We start from the raw sequence: 26807 nt of genomic DNA on the forward strand, positions 1-26807 counted from the left end.
TCAGAGGCAAGATGCTTCTGAATACCAGTTGCAGGGGAGCAACAGGAGGAGAGAGGGCATGCCCTCACCTCCTGCCTGTGGGCTTCTCAGAAGCAACTGGTGGGCCATTGCAGGAAACAGGATGCTGGATTAGATAGGCTTTGGTCCTAATCCAGAAGGGCTGTTCTTATGTTCTAAACTTATGAGTAGATCTCACCCTTACTTGTGAATAGGTCCAACTAGAGAAAGGATACAAAGTTTCCTTCTGAGTAAGGTTGCAGCTCTACTCATAAGTACAGGTGTGGTCTGTTTGTGAGACTTCATTGGAGAGTAACAGTGTATCCCTACTCATGAGTAGACAGGCTCACTCATGAATATACCCTAGTTACCTGTAACTTGTGTGGTCTACATGTGTCTAAATGTGAGCAAAGCTGTCTGCAATTCATGAGTAAAAGTGGATGGTTTTATTTGCAACCAAAGATACAAGGTTTTCTCAGGAGTAATGTTGTGGGTTCTCTCACAAGTACATGCATGGCGTGTAGTTTTGTGTAAGGATGAGGTCTACTCATGTGTAAAGGTGTGGGTGGATAGAGCTTTATTTCTAAAGCAGCCATATGACGCAATATGAGAATGTACTAGGCCTTTACAGCTTATATGGCATGGTAGTTAAGATGGGCACCTTTACTTGCAATTTCCATACTTCTTAGAGCATGAGTGAAAATGGGAAGCAACCTTAATTCTTACCTTAAACTGAAGGGTTTTGGATGACTGAATATATTATATCCTTGTAGACTATGGCTCACAGTGACACCCACTAGGGGTGTACATGACTAGTGGTTCGAGCACCAGTTTGGACAAGGTTCGAACTAATTTGGCACTGCAGGGAGGGAGCAGGGAGTGGGAGCTTTAAGAAAGAGGAGAGTAGGTCCTTACCTGCTCTTCACAGCCCCATGTGGATTCCTGCTGGGTCAGCGTTAGGCCCAAGTACTCCCCCCCCCGCATGCAGTGCCAGTATGCAAATAGCATCCATGCATGTGCAGGCACCATTCATGTGGTCAACATGGTGCCTCCCTGTGCTGCAGAACTGGTTTGTTCCTTGTCTGAACCAGTTTGGCACTGAACTGGTGCTCGAACCACGGTTTGTGCACATCCCTAACACCCGCACAAGAGAGTTTGCGCAAGCGACTTTCAGTGCTGCTGCAGTTCACTGTGCTGGCTCAAACGGCATTGCTGAGGGTCAGGGGACCCTTAACAGTGACATGGGCTGTGCTGCACATGGGCTTCAGAGGGAGAGGAGAGAACCTAAACTGGGTGGAAGACGCCTTCTACTAGTGGAGCTCTGCATGGTTCCTAGGTATTACCCTCTCCCTCTGCAGCCACCTGCAAAGCAGTCTGCATCATTGCCATGGGTCCTTACCCTTGGCAATGCATTTTTATTTATAAAAATATGTTAAATAAAATTCCGGAGCACAAGTAATGTTCAAAAGGCTTACCCCTCTAATGTAATAGTGAGTGTCTAGGAGTACTGGAGAAGTTGCCCACAGCATTCCCCACAGAGCCTCCTTACACATGTTTATAATCTAAATGCATTCTAAGCAACCCAGCCCTTTTCTCTGTTATGTTATCACTAATGAATGTATCCATTCTGTGATCTCTCTACTTTTTCTATTATTTCTAGAACTACGAATCTATCAAGTTCCTCTTTAAGTCTTTCCCATAGTTCAACGTTGTGCAGTGGCTTTTCCAGCTCAATTGTATAATGTGTCCAGTTTTTCTTTGTCTCATATACATGTGGGGATTTCTATTCGACATATTCATGTTCTTCTCAGTCTTTAAAACACCATATACACAGCTGGCACTAAATAAATGAATAAGTAGATAAATAAATAATAATAATTACTTCTTCATGTGCCAGATCACACAGATGTTCAATAAATCTTGGTGCTTAGAATGTTTGTAATCTTAAAATTGATATACTGTTCCCTTTTAACAATGCACTATTTTATTATTTAAATTCTCTAAGAACCCATTGTTGGAATTGCATTGCCTCAGAGCATGTATATAGTTTTGGTATATGTTTAAAGTTTCAACTGAAAGTGAAATTTCAGAGCTTTCTAAAAGTAAAATGTGTCAGTTGGAAGACAACATATAGGTCAGAAGTAGGGATAGGTCGCATTCCCACATAATGCAAAACAGGAGATAAATGGGCCATAGGTTGGAACTCCATTACATCTGAATGCATGCAACCGTGGTTTTGTGGCAAAAGCAACCTGCGGTTTGCCTTACCACACTCCAATTCAAACCTTCGTTTGTAGTGAGTTTCACCATCATAACCTGAGGGGGGGTTTGGGGGCGGTTTTATGTCTGAATGTGAGCAGCACCGTAACTGGTTTTGTTCGCTTTCTGGAGTCGTAATCATAGAGACGGCACCCACCCGGGATTTTGCCTGCTCCATGCCAGTGGCACTTCTCATTAGCTGCCTCTCAGAGCACTTGCCCCGTCCCCCATCTCCAATCCAGGAGAGCTGTTGCCCAGCAACAGGGATGCTGCCACATCCCATCCCAAGCTTCAAAGCCTGTCAAATGGCAAAATCACACAGATAGCTGGCTCGCCTCTTCCGTGATTCCTCATGCCATATTAATCTGAGTCCTTGTATCTAATAAAAACTCTTCTTCAGTCTCATGGAGTAACAACTATAGGCTCCAGCCATTTCTGTATCCATTTGTTTTATTTTTCTAATCATCATGTTTCTCTTTGTAAAACCACTGAGTGAGAACCACAGTCTGACTGAGCTTGCACTGGGAAGAAGCATACCTGCTGCTGAGAGCTTCCTGAGCTCTGCAGCACTCATTGTGCAAGTGGGGCAGGGTCGATGATCTCCTCTTCCTCCAGAAGTGTCCTGCACCACCCAAAAATATGTTGTTTTTGTAACCCCTAATATTATAATGGCCTTATACAAATCTATGGTGCGGTCACATTTGGAGTACTGCTTGCAGTTCTGGTCACCGTATCTTAAGAAGGATGTTGTAGAACTGGAAAAGATGCAGAAGAGGGCAACCAAGATGATTGGGGGCCTAGAACACTTTGCTTACAAGGCAAGGCTACAACACCTAGGGCTTTTCAGTATACAAAAAAAGACAACAAAGGGGAGACATGATAGAGGTCTATAAAATCATGCATGGTGTGGAGAAAGTGGAGAGAGAGAATTTTTTCTCCCTCTTGCATAACACTAGAACCAGGCGTCATCCCATGAAACTGATGGCCAAGAAATTTAGGACTGACCAAACTTATAATCAAGCTATGGAATTCTCTGCCATAAGATGTGGTGACAGCTAATAGCCTGGATGGCTTTAAGAGGGGTTTAGATAAATTCATGGAGGAGAGGTCTCTCAATGGCTACTAGTCTGAGGGCTATCGGCCACTTCCAGCCTCAAGAGGCAAGATGCCTCTAAATATCAGTTGTAGGGGAGTAACAGCAGGAGAGACGGCATGCCCTCAACTCTTGCCTGTGGGCTTCCCAGAGGCATCTGGTGGGCCACAGTGTGAAGCAGGATGCTGGAGGACTAGATGGGCTTTGGGCCTGATCCAGCAGGGCTTTTCTTATGTTTTAGCTAGCAATAGTGGGGCTGAATCTGGTTCTGTTGGCTAGACACTCACCAGGTGCTCCATAATACTGTGCCAGGCCACTGGTTCATTTAGCTCAGTACTATCAACCCAGCTTTTCAGGGACACAGGCAGTGGTGGTTCCTATCCCTTTAACTTAGGGTTGCCATATTCAAGCTTCCCAAATCCGGGTGACCTAATTTGCATATCATGCACATCATGCGGCAACTAATTTGCATTTTATTTATTTATTTGACAGATTTTTATACTTTCCCCTCCTTTTCTGCCCTCCCATGTGATCGGAGCCACAGAAATATGTGGGCAATCCGGGCAGCACATTTGAAATCTGTGTAAATCTGGGAGGAATTTAGCAGCTGGGTGGAGGAGCCAAAATCCCTACATTCCAGAGGACATGGCAACCCTACTTTAACTTAACATGTTGGTGATGACAAAGTTTCCACTCTTTGATGGAGACCTGAGGTTTCCACTCTTTGATGAAGACTTTTATGGATCAGGGATGTGTTTGGCGACATAGCCTTTGGGCTTGACAACTCACAGCCTACCCGCCTTAATTAAACAGTGTGGGAAGTGGGCCTCAGTTTGCCAACTTGCTCAATTCCCTATACCTGCTTGTCTTCCCATTTTTGCCAACTTGCTTGCAACAACCTGCTTGTTTTCCTTCTACAAATGGCCCAGGCTGAAGGATCACGACAGAGTGATGCTGTTTGATTACTCCTGTGGTGCCTGTGCAGTCTTTCTGTCTATATGCTGTTGCTGATGTTGTTGTTGTCAGTGGCAATCCTTTGTGTGGGCATATCTCTGTGTATGGCTCTTGGGCATCCTGTATAAACACAATAGCATGCTTACTCATGAATGAAATTACTGGAACCCTGTCGGGGAAGGAGTACACAGCAAGATTCGAGGCAGAGCCTCGCAAAACAAATGCTGCAATTATACTGTGCCTGAAAACAAGTAGCTTTTAATGTGTCCATATGCTTAAGAAAAGAAAGAATTATAGACCAACGGCCGTTCCCTCCTCCCCTCCACCTCTCTCTTTCTCTCTCTCTCCTTCTCTTTTTATACAGTTTATCACCCATAATTTCAGGATGTGTTTTGTTTCTTTAAGCTGTTTTATCTCTCAGCTCATGAGGTCACTCATGTGTGAATTCTTTTGTTCGTCATCTCACCTTTTGCCTTGATGATAGAAAATTGATCGGGCCTTAAAGCACAAGTTCAATAGACAACCCCCTTGGTCCTTTGTCTAGGAGAATAGCTACCACTGAAGACCACGAGCAGGTTGCTATTAATATGACAGCCTCTCTCTATCTCCCACTGTAATTTATAATGAAATACCTAATCTCCATTATTTTGATCCAAGCAGGCGATCCCATGAAAAAAAAGTCTTTTCATCCAGTTCCCAATGGCAGTTACATGAGAAATGGCAAACCAATAATTTTTGTCAAGTTTTTTAAGCCAACAGAAATGCTTTTCCACTGCTACAGTTTCAAAAGGCACAGATAAAGCTCATTCACTGAGATGAATGAAAAAAGCCATCTGGGGTTTTTCTTTTTGACTTCCTTTCCTTTTTCCTCCATCCTTGTAATCAAATTTGAGCAAAATCAAATGGGGCTTTCTATGAAAGTACCTTTTGTTGATCTGAACGAGCTGGTAATTTACAAAATACCCTTCTTTTGTGAAGAAGGCTAAAGAAGAAGGGGGGAAAAAAAAGAATCAGTAGCTTTTAAAGCCGGGCCTTGGTGGGACTCTAAAAGCAGTGAAAGCTGTCTGTGTTGAGAGACTGAAATGCATTTCAAAGCCAGGCCTTACCCAGGGCACAAGGAACAACAAACCTATATGCGTTTTATAGGAAGAAGAAAAAAATGTGAATGGAAAAGCAGAAAGAGAGAAAGAAGCAAAAACTGGATAACGCATTAATAATTATTTTGGAGTTTCAGCTTTCTTTGACACACCATACATAACAAGAAAGACTGCTACAACTCCACATTTTGGTCTTTATTTGAAGAGGTCTGGTGTATCCCTTGGATGTTGAGGAACTACCTCCAATTCCATTTATACGTTTATTTGCTGCACTTATGAATATCAATTGATCAAAAGCTGGATTTCACATCTTTCCTCATCTGCTGATATTTCACTGTTCTGTTAAACAGCTTTCTCTGTGACAACTGACTCAAACCAAAGGACAGTGTGGACACCATAACACAACCGTAAGTTCGTGGATTGCTTTTATTATCGATATTTTATGTTCAACCCTAGTAACTAAATAAAGTAGGAAGCTTTAGATTCACTGCAGAGCTTGTGATGCTATATTTATGCTATACAACAATTTTAGATTTGAATTGTATGTTATCGTCGCGTTGGAGAAGAATGGCAAAAGTGGCTGCTACACTTTAGTGTGAGGTTGTTGACAATTCTAATGCTGTTTAGTGTTACATATAGACCTTGCTCATGGTTTAATTCTTGCCAGCCCTGCAGACTTAAAGTTGGTAAGAAATACTTTCTGTTCTTTACAGTAATACATTTAACAGTTATGTACATAATTTCTTGCAAAAATTCTATATTATATGTGCTGTAATACTGAAAAGTTTAGAGATGATTTTAATATTCAGCCTTGCTTTGTTTCATTCTATTCATTGAAAAGACAGGAAAGTTTATATGCATTAGACTAGTATCAATCTTTCTTTTGTATGCATTTATAAATACAGTAGAGGTAAATTCAAAATAGCTGTTTAAAATGAAAACCAAGAAGAATGGAATTCAGTGAGAGTTCCTACCTTGATGATATATTGGTGCTTTTGTTTTGGATCCAGTGGAAAAAAGCTATACTGTTTCGATATTTTGCTTGGCAGTTGTAGTGTGCACACATGAATAGAACAGTGTGATAAATTTGGCACCCCAGTCTTAAACTCGTTTTGTGCTAGTAAGTCCCATTGGGGCTAACTGCTAAGCAAAGTCTTTAGGATAAGACTGTTTGTAAACTGCTTGAAACAGATGTTATTCAGGAGGTTCTTTGTTTTACTAATGCTGAAGCATGTGCTTAGCTGAAGCATTAAAATGCTGTACTTCTAGGTCTAATGTAAAAGATGATGATCTCTAGATTCTAATAAGGTTTTCTCAGCTTCTTGCACCCAAAGAGTTTCCTCATCTCCAAACCAATCAGGAAGCCAGGAAAGGCTCTTATTCGTGAAAACATTTTGAGCTGTCTGCTGCCTCCTAATGACTGATTGTTAAATTGCAAATGTGGCAGATTTTAAAGAGATTTATTTTCAAATCTGTGTAGTGAATCAGTTTGCTTCCCATATGGAACTATTTATTACTCTTTATATACATATATCAGTGGCTTGGAAGAAAGTAGATGAAGTTAACAGTTGATGCGATGGTTTGAGAATGTTTGATTTTGCCATTTGATAATTTTGTAAGTATTGGGTTTTGTCCTGTATCAACAAAGGTTGGTCAGCAGCATTTACACAAATGTGAAGTAAGCCTAGGGAGGAACAGTTCTAAGACAAGTGACCAAATGCAAAGAAAGATAGGCTCCAATATTTTTTAATGGTTGTGTGAAAAAGGGAATTTTAGTTGTTACAGCTTGTCCTGTTAGTGCGAGAAAAGCTTCATCTACTGAACTTTCCTGTTTTCCAGAAATAATATGGGCATGAGTTGTGATTTGGCATCTAGGTACCCTATTCAAGGTAGAGACAAGGGATGCTAGGACAAGGAAAGAGACAGATGGGAACTGGCATTCAGGGTGGACAAATGTCTAGGGAAGTGTTCATAGGATGTAAAAGGCAAGCAAAACCAAAGATCTGAGAACAGACACATGGTTAGAAATGGGAGAAGCAAGAATGGATACATACATAAATAAACATATGAATGCATACAGAAATAAACAGTGGGCAACATGATGGGCAGCGCTAAATCAATATTAGGGATTCAGCAGCTGCTGCACAACTTAAAAATCAGCCTCAATGGTAGTGCAATGGGGCTGCTCTGGAACAGCTTAAATTGGAGAACAATTTGTTATAGGGTGGCTGACAAAGTTTGTTGACTATACCCTACTCCATCGGGACTGCCTTCTGGACTGCCTACTCCATCGGGACTGGAGTGCTAACTCAGAGTTGCTTGTCATGTCGGCTAGTGCTTGAGCTGAGCTGCAGTTTAGTTATTTTAGGCAACCAGCTGTTCACCAGTTTTTCACTAGCTTCCTCCTTCCCTTTCCAGAGGTTGCTTGGAAGACTGAAGCCAATGAGGCCAGGCCGTGAAATAAGTTTCTGACCTCATTCACATGTAATGTAGAACTGCGGTTCCACTCTCCCCGCCCCGACTCTCCTGTTCAAATTTGGACTTAACTGAGAGCTCCCTCTCTGTAGTCAGCAAGACTGCAGAGAGGGAGGAGAAATGGCTATGGGGGCTTCCTTCATTCATGAAGGACAGCCCACACAGCCAATAACAGCCAGGTTGAAGGAGGAGCTTCCTCCCTCAACTCTGGTTGGAGTTAACACAGCCTGTGTTTCCACATTTGCATGTAACGCAGGCTACGTTAATACCTCGGGTTGGAGTGGCGAAACTCACTATTACCCGAGGGTACAAATTACAGTTTGGAGAACAGAACCTTGGGTCACTCTCTGAACGGAATCAGAGTTCCGGGGGCCAGACCTGCATTCGGACATGATGGTCTGCTAACCTCTGGCCCCTTCAACTCTGGTTCAGTGCAAATGCGGTCTCTGTAGTGACTCAGTTTTAGGTCAACAAGGTGGAGTTGAAGAGTGAATGCTCCTGTGATTTTCTCCACTATGCATACTACTAGGCAATGATCCCCCAGGTGAAGTGGTGTGGGGCTCAAATGCAGCCTCCATTGCTCAGATCCCTCCAGAGCAAGTTTGCAACTTTCCTGGCATTCCTGCATCTATGTATCTAAATGACTCAGTTTCCTCCTGGATCCATTATATTGCTTCGGGAAGACTGGTTCTTTTGTCAATCTGCTTCTCCTCTATGGGTTTTCTGGCACCTTATGGAGGCTCATTTTGCCCATACCTGGCCCTCATTGTTTTCCTACCGGATTGCCCATTAACCATGATAGCTAAGTCATTTATTCCTTCTTAGGAGATAACTGCCTAACACCAATATTTTGTGTTTTTGGTCATCCTGATAAGGCTGTTTTCTGTCTGGCAACTCATAATCCCATTCTTCCTATTCTCTGACACAAGAATCGTATTGAGGTGTTCAGCAGCTCACATGGGCACTGAGCACATGACTTGGACCTTATTAAAAGGGACTTCCAAGCCCCACACACACTCTCTCTGATCTGGGCAGCACACCCCATTTTTGCCCTACTGAACACCTGGCTTCAGTACATCTCACTTGGACAGGTAACTATGACTTTTCTTCATTCCCCTTCTCCCCCCAAGCATGCTCAAAGGTGTATGGATGCATATGTGTATGTGTGCAAGTGAGTATTTAAAGACCAGCCAGCCTGGCAGCTTTTTAGACTAGAATAATGGGGAAAGACCTTGTTCCTTGGGGAAGACAGCTGACTCTTCCCCAGGATGAGAGAAGAGTCTCCATGGGAAATCTCAGTCAGTGTTCTCTCTAACAGAAAATCCCAGATGTTGTTGACTACAACTCCCAGCATCCTCAGCCAAAGCCCACTGCAGCTAGGGATTCTGGGAGCTGTAGTCAACAACATCTGGGATGCCCTCTTACAGGGAACACTGCTCTCAATCCAAAGGGCTGTCCCAGGAGGCAGTTTAAAGGCTTTTTGGGCTTTCACTGCACAGCCATAGGTAGATTCCAACCAGATCTGTGTCTTTCTCAATTTTAAACAACCCAAGTCACCAAAACCCCTTTAAAATGCATTTGAGTAATTTAGACCCCCTTAACTTTGCTCCAGTCACCCATTCCCTTGGTGGTGGCCCCCTGGCAGCCCAGACACAACCACCTCTGCAGATTCTGCTTTCCAGAACACAATGCTTCCCCTTTAATTGCATGGCCTCACCTTAGAATAGCTCAGTAGCTCTCTGTTTTTAAGAATGAAGCCTTTTCTGCTCAATCCTATTCCATTGCTGTTTTTGACTCCATCTACATAGCCTAGACCTGTCCTCTAATTAAGATCTCTCTCTCTCTCTCTCTCTCTCACACACACACACACACACACCTCTCTACCTTTTCCTGGTTGCTTTATTTCCCTTCATCGCTATTTGCCTCCTCAACCTGTCCCTTAACTCACTGGGGACACACTCCCTCTCCCTTCCTCTCTACATTAAAGCCTCCTTCTTCTCTGTCTCTCTGCCCCTTTTCTACCTGCTAGATTTCCTTGGCCTCTGACTCTGCTTTCCACCTGATTCTTTTTCCTTGTCCCTTCTTCTCTGACACTGATTATTCTTGGGCCCTGGTTGCTGCTCTTAATTGTATTTCTTTGCTTCTTTCTTCCTCTATCCTCAACAGGACTTAGTCTTGGTTAGTGATTTAGACACATTTACCTAGTTTGTCAGCTGAATGCTTAGTTAACGGTTTAGTTATTCATTACCTAGCTAATGACATACATATTAGAGAATGCACTCTAGTTATACAATAAGGGTTAAGTATTAGTGCCTAGACACTGTTAACATCTAGTGTGTTCTATGTAATGTGAGAATACTCACAAGTGTTCTTAAATGCCATGCTTCTTCATTATAATCAATAATATATATCTTTATTAGGACCTTTAGATCTTTTCTCCTGGGGACTGCTTAACCAAGCCTTGCAATCTGAATTTAGGTGTACCAGGTTAACCCAACTTTACAAGTTCCATGTCAAGTGACTTCAGCCGAAGAGCATGATAAAAGTATAGTTATTTATTTTTTTATCATCATTATAATTTATATTTTATATGTACCACTCCAGCAAAGCTTTCTGAGTGGTTTGCAGTAAAAGACCAAGGCAGAATGAAACCCATGGCTAACATCCTGACTAATGCTGCATACATGTTCCTACCAAAACCACACATGCTCTGTGCTAACCTCCCCACTTCTGAAGCACAGGCACTTTTATGCAAGAGCAGAGAGGATCTTGCCACTTTTCCCATGCTCCAGAAGTGGCCTTTGACAGTGGAAACACATCCTTTAAGGTCACTACTGAGAGGGTTCTAGATCTTGTAGTAACCCACCATCTTTCAGAGGGCTAGGGTACTTGCATTTGAGCCTCTTCTGCTGGTCTCAGTGCACAATACTTATTCAGTGTAGAGCATTAAATACTAAAACCAGAGTTCAAAGTTTCCCAGACACTAGCAGATTCTTGGGATTATGGCCAGGTATTAATCAAAGTTCATTGACAGAAAAGCAAAGCAGGTTCAGGGAAATGCTTGGTGTGAGGTGCAGTCATTGTTTTGGATCAGGGGTTCCCAACAGGGGGTACTAGTCCCCCTGCAGTACTTGAAGGTCTCCCAAGGGTACTCAGAGCCCTCCTGACCCACCCCCGGCTGCCACCACATGGGGATTGCTGCCTTGAAGCTGATGCATCCTTAGCAATTTGGCTGCTGAAGAAGGGAAGGGAGGAGGAGTGTGAAGACCCTCCTCCACTGCTTCTGATTGGCTGCCTATGTGCTGGAGCTCAGCATACCCCTCCCCTCCGCCTGACTGACAGATTTCAGAAAATTAGCACGAGTATTCTCCTTGACTGCCGTAGCCCCCTTCTTTAAAAGCTCCCAGAACCCCTCCTCCCACGAAGCTCTGGGCAGGGCTGATGTAATCAGTGCCTGCAGGTGTTAAAAGTCAAGCACTTAAGAAGGAAGGCCCCTAGTCAAGGCAGCAGAGCTGGTCTAAGGTGGCTCACTCAGCCAGAAAACAAAGTGTGCGAGGGGTGGGGAGGAAGTGGTAAATTTTCCAGCTGTCTGGCAAAGGAGACTTGTTGGTAAAAGTAAAGGCCTCTCACTCACCCACTACGGTCTTCTCCCGGAGAAGATTAGGAAAAAGACACTCAAGGGGAGGATGACAGAGGCTTATAAAATTATGCATGGAGTGGAGATAGTAGACAGCGACACATCTTCCCCTCTCTCTGATAACACCAGAACCTGGAACATTTCCAGGTGGGGCTTTTAGCTCGTTTCCCCTCCAGAATGGAGGTTATGCATTCACATATCAGCCAGAGTTACTCCAAAGACCCTGCGAACTATCGGGGAGCAGTCCAGAGTCCAGAAACGATTTGGGTGTTAGAGCATAGCCTCATTTATGTCTGGGGTAAAAAAATAATTCCACTTTCTGCGTCAGTTTTTTGTCTGGAAAATTCGAACTCACAGTAAAGCCACAGTAAAGCCTGCTGTCTGGAAATGCTCCAGGGGACATCCAGATTGACAGGAGATTCAGGACACACACACAAAAGGTAGTTTTTTATAGAGTTCATAATTAGGGTATGGAAATTGTTGCCACAGAATGTGGTGATGGCTACTAGCTTGGATAGGTATACAAATTGTTCTAGTAAGAACTAATTAGCCTACTTTCCATTCACTGACTCTACAACTGGACTATATTTGGTTAAAATTGAGGTACACAAGTTAGATCTCTTACACTGCAAATGTTCATGCGTCCACCGTCTTGGATCGGGGTGGATGACATCATTACAAACTACATCATTAAGGTGTCTTTCATGTCACTCCCTACAACTGTACCAAATTTGGTTCAAATTGGTTAGACTATCCACAAGTTAGTGCACTTGTGCCTCTAAAGTTTACGTGTCTGCCATCTTGGATTGAGATGGATGACATCATCACAAACTATGCCATTGAAGTGTCCCTATGTGTCCCTACAGCTGTAGCAAATTTGGTTCAAATTTGTTAAGCAGTTCACAAGTTAGTTCACGTGCGCCTCAAAAATTTACGCATCCGCCACCTTGAATCATTGTGGATGATATCATCACAAACTATTCCATTGAGGTATCTCTGTGTGTCACTCACTGCAACTGTACCCAATTTGGTTCAATGGGTTAGACAGTCCACAAATTAGCCGGTATGCACCTCAGACATTCACAAAACCACCATCTTGGATTGGGGTGGATGACATCATCACAAACTACGCTGTTTAGGTGCCCCTGTGTGTCCCTACAATTGTAGCTGATTTGGTTCATATTGGTCCAGGCTAAGTTGATAGAGGGACACACACACACACACACACACACACACACACACACACACACACACAATGCCGGGTGATCTCATGAAAGCAGGCTAAAAAAGGATTAGACAAATTTATGGAGGACAAGTCTATTAATGGTTACTAGTCTTGATGGCTGTATACTACCTTCAAGTTTAGAGGCAGGATGTTTCTGAATATCAAGTGCAGAGGAGGAGCAGGAGGAGGAAAGGGGTATATTTTTGCTTGTGAATTTCTCAGAGGCATCTGATTGGCCACAGTGGGAAGCAAGATGCTGAGTTTGCTTTGGGCTTCATCTGGAAAGGCATGTTCTTACAGTTACTCAACTGTTCAGCTGTTTTTCTTTCTTTTTCTTTCTTTTTTTAAAGACCACAACCAAAAAGCTTTACTCTATCCCACCAGTTGAGCTAATATTGGAGTAGAAATGCTACCAACCCATCTTTAATTCAAAATAACATTGCTTCTTATGTTTCTTAATACTAATCAGTCCGCCCTCTTCTCCTCTGATAGACACAAACTGAATATAGCCTTTTATTTTACTCTTAATGAATTATTTCCGTCCGTGAAGATAGCATTGGAAGTGAAAGAATATCAACTCCCCCACATTGTTTTCTCCTGTTATGGCCATAACATGCTTACATAGGAATTCCATAGCTTAAGTCCTGTCCAACTGATCTGAATACTGGCAAATTTGGCAAGTTAGTAGTGCTAAGCAGCACCATGGGTTGCTTGCCAGAAGGTTAAAATGTGGTGCTAGAAAAGCATTTGAAAATAAAGTCATTTACTATCACGGGTCAAAATGAGATATTTGGCCATGGAAGATGCATACAGGAAGATGAAGAAACAGGTTCGTGGAGAGAAATGCAGCAAAGAGAAAAGGGACCCAGACAGGCAAGGCCAGTCAAGCAATTATGCTGTGCTGACTTGGAAGTATTAATAGCCAGGCAAGGTTTGAGGAAGGGGCTTCCAGTGAAGGGCTGTAAGAACCTGTGAAGAGAATCTATATATTTAATTCTCCTGGGTGTGCCAGGCAAAAATGCGTCCCGGCAGCCCAGCTGATTGGCTGGGCTGCGGGGGCGCCTGATTGGCTGGCGCACCCAGGAGAACAGTGGCGACGGCGGCCATGGCCGGGGAGCCAGGCGGGCCCGGCTGCGGAGGCGAGGTGGAGGGCCTGGCCGGGCCCGGCTGCGGAGGCAAGGCGGTGGGGCGGGCCTGGCCGCGGAGGCGAGGCAAGGCAAGGCGGTGGGGCGGGGCGGGCCTGGCCGCGGAGGCGAGGTGGCGGGGCGGGCCTGGTCGCGGAGGCGAGGCGGCGGGGTGGGCCCAGCCGCGGAGGCGAGGTGGCGGGGTGGCCCTGGCCGTGGAGGCAAGGTGGCGGGGTGGGCCCGGCCGCGGAGGCAAGGTGGTGGGGCGGGCCCGGCCGCGGAGGCGAGGTGGCGGGGTGGGGCGGGCCCAGCCGCGGAGGCGAGGCGGCAGGTCTGGCCGCGGCGGGCCAGCTAGAGGCACAGATGCTCTGTGCCTGGGCCCACTAGTATTGCTTATTTCTCCTCCATTCTGTAACCAGCAGTGGCAACATTAGATGTTCCAGTGTACTGACTAGACCAGGGATTCGCAACGTTGGGTCCCCAGATGTTATTGGACTTCAGCTCCCATAATCCCTAGCCCTAGTGGCCTTTGGTTGGGGATTATGGGAGTTGAAGTCCAATAACATCTAGGCACCCAACGTTGAGAATCCCTGGACTAGGCAGCTCCCAGTTCAAGCCTGCTAACTCTGACATAGGCCCTATTCACATGTAATGTGAAATCGCAGTTAAATGAGGCAGAAATTTGAATTCCTTTACATCCGAATGTGTGAAACCACTGTTTCGTGGTAAAAATGACCTGCAGTTTCCCTCGCCAAACTCCAGTTTGAATGTTCGGTTTGTGGTTAGTTTTACCACCCCAGCTAGTGGTTTGGGGATGGCAGCATTATGGCTGAATGCAGATGCCACCATAACCACAATTTTGTGCTGTTTCTGGAACTGAAAGAATAGAGAGGGCAGCCCAGAAGCGCCCAGGAACATGCTCACTCCATGCCAGCCACACTTCTTGTTGGCCACCTCTCTGAGCACTTGCCCCACCCCCTGTATCCAAACTACTCAAGCCGTGGCCCGGTGACAGGAATGCCAACACAACCCATCCGAAGTTTCTAAGCCGGTCAAACAGAAAAGTCACATGGGGGGATGCCCTCTTCTCACTGTTTCCCTTGTTCCCCGCTGCTAGAAATGAGGAGACAAAGGGGTTGGGATGGCCAGACGGGTACTATGTGCTTTGCTTTCTGAAAATGAATAGATAAAGAAGTATGTTCACAAGCACATGTAGTTGTGGTGGCACCATAAACTGGGCAACTTGATTACATCACTGGGAAGATAACATATGGCAGGGCAGTAATACGTGGGGTCGGGTTTACAAGGCAGCCCCACCCAGGAATTCTTGAATGGCCCTGCTCTATTTTTTGTACAATAAAGTTGGGTGAGGGTGACTGAGTCCCTTCCCCTTGGGTTAACGTGTGTGGTCTCTAGGCTTACTCATGAGAAGAACCATCCTGAAGAAGCAGCAATGCCTCGAGTTACAGGGGAGATTCCTCCTCTGTTATGATGATGGATGCTGCTCCCAAGAGGAACACTCTTTCATGAGAGTGGAAGGCCATGGAATACCCATTCTCAGCTTATGAGAAGAACCATCTGGGGGGTCAGAGGGATTAGGCAGAATAGCTAATAGTGTGCGACGATAACCCTTGCCCCATGGTCCACTTTCTCATGAGACTGTTAAGCCATGTAGACGTGTGTGGATTGGACAGCAGATGCTGCCTGGCCTGGTTGCTCGGCACAAACAAGCCACAGCAACGGGTACCTCGGCAACACCTCTCCCTGTCTTTCTGACTGCTGCGAAGAAGCAGTCCAAGCAGACCCTCTTCCCAATTAGCAGCAATCACAGGAGAACGGGGCCGCTATTCAGGGCTCCCCTCTGCCGCCACGGCTGATCGGCATACGCTGCAGCACGGGTTCAAATCCAGAAAACTGAGGATCTATTCCCTGTCCTGGTGTTGCCCTAGTCTCCCCACCTGGGAACACCTGGACACATTGAATGGCAAATTCCCCTTTGGGTTCATGAAAGGGTTGCCTGTAAAGGAGTGGGTTGCTGTGTAAAAATAATATTATTAACCAGAGAGAAGGGGGGCCCACACAAGTGGGGCCCCTTTATTTAGCTGGCCTACCTCATGAGAGCACAGTCTGACATAAGACCAAAGGTCTTGAAGCCTCAGGACCTCCCCAGTGGACTGGCCCTCTCATGAGAGGGCTAATCCCCAGGTAGCAAGTTGGCACAGGGGCAGGAGAGTGGTTTAGTGTCCCTGGACTGCTTTTCTGGGGTCTGCCACTGCAAGAGCATCCTTGGTCACAGTGGACCAGATCCCAGGATCCTTTGCCCTCCTTCATATACACATTTCCTCCTAGAAAATGGGCATGATCCCTTCCTGGAATTATGGAAAAGTAGTGCCCCTCGGCATTCCCCCCCATTGCCATCAATTGTGCTTGTGTGAAACTGTTTTGGTGCAGTCTCTTACAATCACGATGGTGCAACTGCTGTCAGAGAAGGGCTTGCATGCCATTGAAATGTCCTTTCCCTGCTGAGGGCGGGCATTCCATCCATTCCCAAAAGGCATGATCATGCACGGCACGTCCCCTTGAAGCTTGTGCCCAATGGCTGCTGCCCTGCTGATTCCTTGTCCACAGTCTGATGACACTCGCACTACAGAGCTAGCTGGGATGCATCTTTGGCGGACAAGGAAGAGGGAGGGGCTTCCCTACCCTGCAAGCGGAGGTTGCCAGGCTGCGGTTGAATTAACGTTTGCGATGCAATTCATGGTTACAAAAATTAACCACGGGTTCAGCAAACTCCAGTTTCACATTTACATGCAAATGAGGCCATAATGTACATTAGTGACCAGTAGGAGTAAGGTACTAATTTTACTCATGCTTACCGGCAAACAAGTCCCATAGTTGGAATTACTTCTGAGTAAATATGCATACAAGATTGCATCTCCCACAAGATGAAAAAAGATGAAAAAGGAACTGATGAAAAAGAAAATTAAAATTTTCTTTTTCATCAGTTTCTTTTTCATCTTGTGGGAGATGCAATCCTATATGCATGTTTACTCAGAACTAATTTACAAAATCCTTAATTAAGAAAATTTACTTTAATTAAGAAAAGTAAAATTTTCTTTTTACTGCTGAAAAAGAAAATTAATAGTAAGTAGTAGTTCAAACCCTGTCAAACTCCCCTAGGACCCCCTTCCATGTGCTATGAATTTGGTTTCTATCCCATTGCCAAGATAAGAGTTATAAATGGGTGTTGTCTAAACTTTGTGTGGCTGCCGTCTTGAAACAATGTGTCAAGTCAGCTAAAATCTAGGCCCATCAAGGTCCCCTAGGACCTCCTCCCATGTGCTGTGAATTTGGCTGGTATCTGTCTGTTGGCACATGGGTTACAAAGGAGCGTTGGCTGTAGGTGGCCACCATCTGGAAACAACATGGTGGATTGGCAAAAAACCCCAAAACAACCACACACACACACACACAACCCCCACAACATCTTCTGTTGGGGTTCCCTAGGAACTGCCCTTGTGCTATGAATTTGGTTTGTACTGGAATGTAAAACACAAACATTATTAGAGGGGGACACAGACAGACATTGTGATCTCATAATCCTGTCTCGGAGCTACCCCTCATGGCTCAACAATGGGGATGCTGCCACATCCCATCCCAAGCTACTGAGCCTGTCAAACAGAAAAGTCACACGGTGGGGGGAAAGCCCTCTTCCCACTCTTCCTCGCTGCTGGCAATCAGAAGAGAAAGGGGACAAGATGGCAAGACAGGTACTATGTGTTTTGCTTTCTGAATGTGAATAAAGAAATATGTTCACAAGCATGTGCAGTTTGGGTGGCACCATTATTTATTATTATTTACTATTTATTTATTGAATTTATATGCCGCCTAGTATAAAAATCTCTAGGCGGTGTACAAAATTAAAAACATAAAACATAACACATTTAAATTCATAAAAAGATAAAAGCATAATAGATAAAAGCACATTAATAACATATTAATTCCCCCCCCCCACAAATGAGTCTCAGTTGAAGGCTTGGGGAAACAGGTACACTACAGGGTCTTCCTAAAAGCAAACAGAGAAGGACATGCTCTTATTTCAGCGGGGAGTGCATTGCAAAGCCCCAGGGCAGCCGCAGAAAAGGCCTGGTCCTGAGTCACCACCAAGCGAGTTTGTGGCAACTGTGACTGGATCTCTCCAGATGACTTTAATAGGCGACAGGGTTCACGACAGAGAAGGGCGTGGCATCCCTCCTCTGAGGCTTTCGTACCCTTTAGGGGGCAGTGGGGATGAGAAGGGCCCAGGCTATTTGGATCCCAGTGGGGTTGAGAGGGCAGGGCAGGGAGAGCGGCAGGAAACAGCTCTAGGAAGACAGCTAGGTTGGGTGTGGCAGGAAACAGGAAGCAAGGTCAGGAAGGGGGCGGGGCTGGAAGTAGGCTTTAAGCCCTGTCAGCTCTGCACTGGGGTATTTATAGACAAGGCAGCTGATGAGGAGGGGCTGCTTCTGAGTATGGGAGCCTGGGGTTTCACCAGGAGAGGGAACTGGCTGAATGCAGCAAGCCAGGAGGACTCAGGTGACAAGCTAACCTCCTCCCCTGGCTGTTCCTGAGACTAACCTTTTGGGGGGTGCTCCAGTCATTCTGGAGTTCAAGAAGGGCTAGGAGCCCACCTCATCCCCTGGGAGTCTGACACTGCCGTATTCTGTACCAACTGTAGTTTCCGAACTATGCACAAAGGCAGCCTCATGTAGAGTGCATTACAGTAGTCAAGCCTGGAGGTTACCAGCATATGTACCACCGTTTTAAGGTCACTAGTCTCCAAGAATGGACATGTCTGACATATTGGCCAAAGCTGATAAAAAGCACTCCTGGCCACAGCCTCAACCTGAACCTCAACAATAATCTGGGCAACCCGATTACATCACTGGGAAGATAACATATGGCAGGGTCTTTCAACAAGTTGGCTAAAAATGTATTTTCCTTCTAACAATGAACATGTGTAAAGAGAAGAGCTTTCCAGATCGTGGGAGTCAATATGGAAAACCTTTTATTGTGTGCAGTTGAACATTAATATTGCCACACTGTTTCTCGTCAAACTGGTTTTCTGGTTTCTGTAACAACACTGCCAGCACTGCTGTAATAGATGTGCATTCAGATTGTGCTGGGCCTGTTGTAGGTGCCCATTGCCCATTCAATAGCGCCCATAAGACCCTACACCAACATCCTGTAGAATGCAAACTCCAACATGTAAAGGTGAAGATGAAGTTGGTTGTGTCTGAAATTGGATAGGCAAATGATGAAGTGATGGCCACTAGCTTGGATGGCTTTAAAAGGGGCTTGGACAAAATCATGGAGGACAGGCCTATCAAAGGCTACTAGTCTGATGACTATAGCTACCTCGAGTCTCAGAGGCAAGATGCCTCAAAATACCAGTTTCGGGGGAGCAACACAAAACGAGAGGGCATGCCCTCACCTCTTGGGCTTCTCAGAGGCATTTAGTGGGCCACTGTGTGAAACAGGAAGCTGGACTAGATAGGCCTTGGGCCTGATCCAGAAGGGCTGTTCTTATGTTCAAGCACGGTAACAGTAACTCCATCCTGGAGGTCTGAGATCTGTTTTGGAGACAGGCTGTTTGCTGGGCTGTGTGCTTGCCATTTTGTGTGTGAATTAATTAACAGACAGTCCCAAATCCCTCTCCCATTCTTAGCTACTTGCCAGCTCATGAGTGTGTGCATATATCAGGAGTGTGCAGGAACTGGGCCAGTTTACGATCGTGAACTGAACCATCCTTCAAGCAGGCCAGCCAGTCTGCAATGAGACTGAACTGAGCCCGGTTCATGGAGAACCAGTTCAGTGGGCTTCTAAAGGGGAATATGGTGAGGATTCCCCTTTACAGTTAAAGACTTCACAAAAGGCTTCTAAAGGGTAGCAGGGGAAGGGGTGGTGGTAAGACACACCTTAAAGTAGATAATGAGGTCCTCTCCTTACCTCCCCTCGCTGACTGCAGAGCAGCAACGCTCTTACCCTTCAACTGCCCACACACAGCGACCCAGCTCTGGCAATAACCTGGGCTCTGCACACACACCAGATTCCCCTTTACAAGCCCTTACCAGATCCCCCACCAGATTCCCCTTTACAAGCCCGCCGAACTGGTTCAACCTGGTTCAGCTGAATGGACCAGGCCACCCAGTCAGTTCGACTGAACCGTGTTGCGAAAATGTGATCTGGTTTGAATTCGATCCGAATTCGAACTGAATTGTGGAAACCAATTCTTTGCACACCCCTAGTATATGTGCCCAATTTCCTTTCTCACACAGAGAATCGGGTATGGATTTTCACTTATATCCACAGGTGAGGTCATGTTCTGAATAGAGTTGTAGTTCCCACTGAGGATCAGGTTTACAACCTGGGTGTGCTGTTTGCGCCAGCTTTCCTGCTGGAGGCTCAAGTGGCATCATTAGCTCACAGTACCTTTTGCCAGCTTCTCACTCTTAGAGATGACCTGGCCACAGTTATCCACACTTTAGTAAGATTAGGCTAGATTAATGTATTGCATTGTCCATGGAGCTGTGTTTTGAGAGAGGGAGAAAAACATATCTTTGTCCATTTTCTACACAATCTTTTATAAGCCTCAGCCATGTTTCCCCTTAGTTGTTTATTTTCTAAAGTCATATTTATACTAAAAAGCCCCCAACACTGTAGCCTTTTCTTCTCAGGAAAGTGTTCCAGCCCCCTGATCATTCTGGCTGCCCTCTTTCAGTTTCTCAATGCCACTATTAAACTGTGGTCCCCAGAACTGGACATACAGAATTACAAATAAGGATTGATCAGAGCATAATAGAATGGAACAATTACTTCTCGTGGTCTGGATACTATGCCTCTGTTAATGTGGTTCAAGATTGCATTGGCCTTTTTAGCTGCTGCATCACACTGCTGGCTCATATTTACTTTGTTGTCCACTGACACATCTTGATCCTATCCCATGTACTGTTGTCAAGTACATTTCCCCCCATCCTATACAAGTGCATTTGATTTTTCTAGCAGGACTTTACATTTGTGTATTAAAGTTCATCTTGTTGGTTTTGGCCCATTTTTTGAATAGTTGTCAGAATTGTTTTGAAGCTTGATTTAGTCTTCTAATGTGTTCCTTCCAACGGTGTGTCATCTGCAAATTTGATAAGCATTCCCTCTACTCCCTCATCTATAACAATATTAAACAGTATAGGGCCCAGGGAAGAGCTTTGTGGCGTTCCACTCTATACCTGCCTCCAGGTTGATGTGGAGCTATTCATGGGTATTTGTTGGTATGATTTTCTAGCCAGTTGTGAGTACACTCAACTGTAGCATCATCTAGTCCACATTATACTTGAAAAGAAGGATATCATGGAAGACTTTGTCAAACGCTTTGCTAAAAATCAAGATACGCCATGTCCACATCATTCCCATGAACTAGTAAACTAATAACTCTATCAAGAAAGGAGAGAAGATTGGTCTGGCTTGATCTGTTCTTCATAAATCCCTACTGGCTCCTAGTAATCACCACTCTTTTATATTTGATTACAGACTGACTGTTTAGTAACTTGTTTCAGGATCTTGTCAGGTATCTACTACATCAAGCTGACTGGTCTGTTGTTTCCTGGATATTCCTCCTTTTCCAGGATATTCCTCCTTTTTCCTTTTACTTATTTTGAGCCATGATCCCTTCTTTTCTATATTAATATAGATGTTGTGAGGTTAAGCCTCAGTCCTCTTCTGGAAGGAGACAGAACAAAATAGGAGTTGAGCAGCTCTCTGCCACACATTACCATTTCAACATCTTCTCCAAGTAAGATCTACAATTTCCTTGACATTTCAGACATATCCATAGGAACATTGGAAGCTGCCATATACTGAGTCAGACCATTGGTCTATCTAGCTCAGTATTGTCTACACTCTACACAGACTGGTAGCAGCTTCTCCAAGGTTGCAGGTAGGAATCTCTCTCAGCCCTATCGTGGAGAAGCCAGGGAGGGAACTTGAAACCTAGAACCTAGATGCTCTTCCCAGAACGGCTCCATCGCCTGAGGGGAATATCTTACAGTGCTCACACTTCTAGTCTCTCATTCATATGCAACCAGGGTGGACCCTGCTTAGCTAAGGGAACAAGTCATGCTTGCTACCACAAGACCGGCTCTCCTCTCCAGACCAGCTCTACTCTGCAAACACCTTGGGGTGGGGGGGTTGCTTTTTGTATCCCTTGCAAGCCGCACCCCCCCACACACTCTGTTCTGAGCTTTATTCTTTTTGAAACCATGTCTACAGGTTCAGGCTACCCTTTTATACTCTTCCACCTATACATACTCTTTTTGCTTCTCGGTTCCTCAGAGACCTTTCTGTGTAGCCACACCGCTAGATGTCTCCCATGTTTCTCTCTCAGGGGAATTGTTTTCAGTACTGCTTTTAGTATCTCACTTTTCAGAATCTCTCATCCCTCTTGGACTCTTTTTCTTCTTCTTTACAATGCCTTGTCATGAATGATATCCTACCTATATTCCTCTGAGTTCGTTAAAATTGGTTTTCCTGAAATCCAGGATACACCTTCTGCCTTTCTTCAGTTTTTTCTCCCTTTGATACAGTGAATTTAATTATATCAAATGACCAGGATGACGAAGTAGAGGGGATGCTTATCAAATTTGCGGGCAACATGAAGAAAAGGAAACAGAATCACCGTAGGAAACAGAATCAAGATCCCAAACCATCATCAGAGGCTCATATGCTGGGCCAAAGCCAACCAGAATAAGTTCAGCAGAGACAAATGTAAAGTCCTCTGTTTGGGTAGGAAAATGCAAATACACAAGTATGGGATGAGGAAGATCTTGTTGGAGATGCAGCTCCTGATGGCATTTATTCTTCGCACCAGCAACTCTATTGACCACTAGGGGTGGAGACAGTGAGCAAGGGAATCCCCCCTCTGAGGATGCTTTCTCTACTCTACTTCCCCTTTGTTAGACTGTTAGACTGCTAATTTGGCAAAGAGGCACCTTTTTAAAGTGGTGATTCTCTTTATTTAGCAGGGGGAGAGTAACTGGCCCTATCCACCCCCAGCACAGTACCTCCAGTGACTATTGCTGGGGTCTATCTGATGTTGCTTTTCAGAATGTGAGCCCTTTGGGGACAGGGATCCATTTTATTTTATTTATTTATTATTTCTTTGTTTAAACTGCCCTGAGCCATTTTTGGAAGGGCTGTATAGAAATCAAATTAATAATAATAATAATAATAATAATAATAATAATAATAATAATAATGGTCTCAGGTTTCATTCTCTCACCCGAGAGCCAGATTTCCTCTTCTTCCTGATAGAACAAGAACCTAGGCATGTAGGCTTTTCCTATCTCTCTGATGTATTTCCTAAATAGACTATTTTACATAGAACTTTAGCTCCATGGGGCACTTTCTGGGGAGAGTGGGTTTGATAACTTTGGCAGATGATCACTTATCTGTTGCTGGGCAGGCAAATTGCCTGCCCAGATGAGCAGCGACTCTCCTGTGAGCTGCCCACACTTCACCGCGCCTCGTCCGGCAGCTCCAAAAGTCAGGTGAAGGAAAGTGCCGGTGTGTGGCGCCCTACCTCCCGGAGCCCCAGTAATGCAACGCACAAGCCGCCGCGGCAGACACACGACCAGAAAAAACAGGTTAACAGAGCATGTACTCTGTTAACCTTGTTTAAGTGGGTGGCTAAATAGGCAGGCTTGCTGCCATAGAGCCACTGGGCTTGCCCTCGAGCTCACTGGTTTTCACGAGCAAGCAAAACTGGGCTGGGCTCCCTTTGCCCGGTTTTGCTCTCTCGTGAGAACAGCCTCCCTGTCTCCAGACAATAGGAATGAGCAGTGCTCTCCTTACTTCTGCACTTCTGCTGTGGGTGAGGTAGGTAAATGATCTCCCCTCCCAATCTGTCTAACAGATCTTTTGTGACAGCAGTACATGTGGAAAAGATCTAGATATCTTCTTAATGGGCAACATACTGAACATTAGCCAGCAGTGTTGATGCAGTAGCTAAACATCCCTCCCCCATGCAATCCTGGACTACATTAGCATAAGCATAGTGTCCAGATCACCAAGGAACAATTGTTCCATTCTAGTCTGCTCTGGTCAGTCCTCACTCGGAATACTGTGTCCAGTTTTGGGCATCACTGGTTAAGGAGAACATTGATAAACTGCAACAAGTTTAGAGGAGAGCGACAAATAGGGTGAGAGGTCTGGAAACCAAATCCTATAAAGAATATTTAAAATATGTTATGAGTCTGTTTAGTGTGGAGAAGGGAAGACTCAGGGGAGATATGATAGCAGCCTTCATATATATGAAGGGCTGTCACCTGTGTGGTGGGCTCTCCTTCTGCAGAAGTTTTGAACCAGAGTCTGAAGAGCCATGCTGTGACAATTTCCTGTACTGAGCAAGCGGTTGGGATAGAAGGCCTCTTATTTCTCTTCTAGCTCTATCATTCTGTCATTCTATTAATCAGATAACACTTGGATATAATGTCAAGTGGCCCTAGCCTCTTGGTGCCTTGGTGGATAATGATACCTAGATGGGATGGGAGAGGTCATGGTAGCTGGAAGCCATCATTTATTTATGAATAGAAAAAGCTTGCCCCAACAGAAACTGATTAATAATAATAATAATAATAAGAGGGCCATTCACACAACCAGGAAGCAGGGGAGGGGGAAGGCTGTGTGAATCTTACCTTCCCTGCAGATGATCCATTAAACATTGCGCTAGGCAGTGTGGAGCTCCGGAGGCTGGGACGATGCATCATCCTGGCCTCTGGGTATCCCACAATGCACCACACAGTGAACATGGTGTATTGGAGGATTCTCCCAGGAGATGGATGCTCTAGGCACCCATCTCTGTGTCTGCTCAGGGTGAACGCAGCCCGAAGAGACACAGAATCCTGGAGCCTGGGTTAATAGCATGCTGGTGCCATAAAGCCAGGCTAGGTGGCGCTGCCCTGCTGGGATCAGAACTGATCCTGCCAGTTCTGACGTGCAGCCTAACCCAGGCTGGACTTTCCTTGCCTGGATTAGGCTGCATGTGAGAACAACCTCAAAATGTGATCAGGCAGATTTGGCAGAACACCAGGGAACGTGTTCCACAAGCTGAGCACCACCACTGAGAAGGCCCTGTCTTGTGTACTGCTCAAGTCTGGGAGAGGGAGGAGAGCCTCAGAAGTTGATCTTAAGACTTGGCAGGCTGATATACAATCAGTTGATGACAGAATGAAAAAAGGAACTCTGCTGGATGTAGTGTTGACTGCTGTGAAAGTCAACAATTGTTCTTGACAAAATAAAAGGTGGATGGAGTGAATGGCAGAGAAAACCCTTCTTTAAAAGATAATGGAATTTTCTAAATTATTGCAAAAATACAGGGCTCACTAGATATGGGGCCGTATTCATAGAAAACTTGTGCTTGCATCATTATGTTTTTTATTTTAAGATCTTGCTTCTTAGCTGCTAAAGTCCAATGTTATTTATTTCAGAGCCCAAGCATTGTTGAGAGGGTGTGTACAAAAGACTTTCCTTAGTAAATTTTAAGCAATAATGGACCAATACTAGCAAAGATAATTGTGGGTTTTTAAAAGGGAAAAAATGCAAGTAAACGTTTAACACAGGTTAGGAAGAAATTCAGAGTGTAATCTGGAGTTGCTCTTAGTTTGTCTGCCATTTTGGGGAGGAGATGGCTGGGATTTTGCACATTAAGATTTGCTACATATTGTTTAGTATGGTTCACACATTAAATCCTGCCAAAAGGGTGTCCTTATAATGGCTCCAAAAGACCCATTTCGATGTAAATCCTAAGGGCCTATCTGTGTGTAGGGGATTTATATGGGCAAGTCCCATTAATGTTAATGAGTGTTGTGTGTGTAAATCACTTCTGCATTGATGGGAAAATAAACTTCTTAGTATGCAAAATCTGATCTGATATAAATGGGTATTTGCATAGGATCTATACATCATATGGAACTGTATTAAAACATTATGAAAGATAAGTAATGCACACCAGCTACTCTTACACATAAACTATGTATTTCTTTTTTTGTATTATTCTTTCAAAATGGGCAAAGAGGCCTCTTTTAAAGGGGTGACTTCCTTATATCTAGTAGCAGGATAACAACTTTAACTATTCAGCCCAGCACAGCATCCTTCCCAGTGACTGCTGCTGGTGTCTCTTTGTACAGTGTGAGCTCTTTAGGGAAATTCATTTTGCTATGTAAACTGCTTTTTGAGCTTTGTTGTTGTTGAAAAGTGGCATACACCTATTCTTAATAATAATATTATTTAGCACCTCTTCTATATTAAGTGTTGCTATCTGCAACATTTCACTTTCCCCCCCGAAAACAATGAATTAATTTCCATTGAGTTTAGAAACCTATCTTCCCAGCTCTGTTTCTAAACAGCATTTGATTTGTGTTGTTATTTACTTGAGAACTGCAGCAAGATGTTTTGCTTGTTGTTCAAATTGTTGTTTAAAATTCAGCCTTCCCTGCCCACTCACTGCCTGTGTACTTTGTTTTTCCGTGTGTTCTCCTCCCATTAGCAGTACGCCAACCCTCCTGTTGCTTGGGCCCTCTGTGAAGTTTCCCCTCTCAAGCCCTTCTGTGCTCTTGCCCACCTCAGACGTGTCTGCAGCCTAACTGACTTTTCATTCTGTCCCAGCAACAACACTATGAGATTCCCCACACAAGCAGTGTGGAGAGCTGTTAGAGGTTTCGCAGGGAGAACGGGCTTGACCCGCTCTCCCTGCAGAAGATCAAGTGGCTAGCCCTGGGTGGCAGGATCGGCCACCCAAACAATTACCGGCTCTTTCATGGAGCTGGTTGAGGCAGTAGGGATCGGGGGCTTCCTGGCCCCCGGAAGCCCCAGAATGCCCCATGCAAGTCTGCAGGACATTCTGGAGAGCCCCCCCCCC

The 26807-nt window shown here is 44.8% G+C and overlaps 1 protein-coding gene across 8 annotated transcripts in view; it reads left to right on the plus strand.

Moving 5' to 3' along the window:
* Window positions 1-26807, plus strand: part of SOX2 (SRY-box transcription factor 2) — a 724618-nt gene that overhangs the window by 118265 nt on the left and 579546 nt on the right. For 7 of the 8 annotated variants that reach the window (XR_008318939.1, XR_008318941.1, XR_008318940.1 and 4 more), the window contains one exon: window positions 5751-5807. The exons of the other annotated variant lie outside the window; for it this stretch is intronic. Coding sequence is in view for 1 of the 7 variants with exons in the window: in XM_053306526.1 (XP_053162501.1) it covers window positions 5751-5800 (50 nt within the window). In the remaining 6 variants the exon portion in view is untranslated. The remainder of the gene's footprint in view (window positions 1-5750; window positions 5808-26807) is intronic. 8 annotated transcript variants of the gene reach the window in all.

Source organism: Hemicordylus capensis, chromosome 3, assembly GCF_027244095.1.
Source record: "Hemicordylus capensis ecotype Gifberg chromosome 3, rHemCap1.1.pri, whole genome shotgun sequence".
Classification (NCBI taxonomy): Eukaryota; Metazoa; Chordata; class Lepidosauria; order Squamata; family Cordylidae; genus Hemicordylus; species Hemicordylus capensis.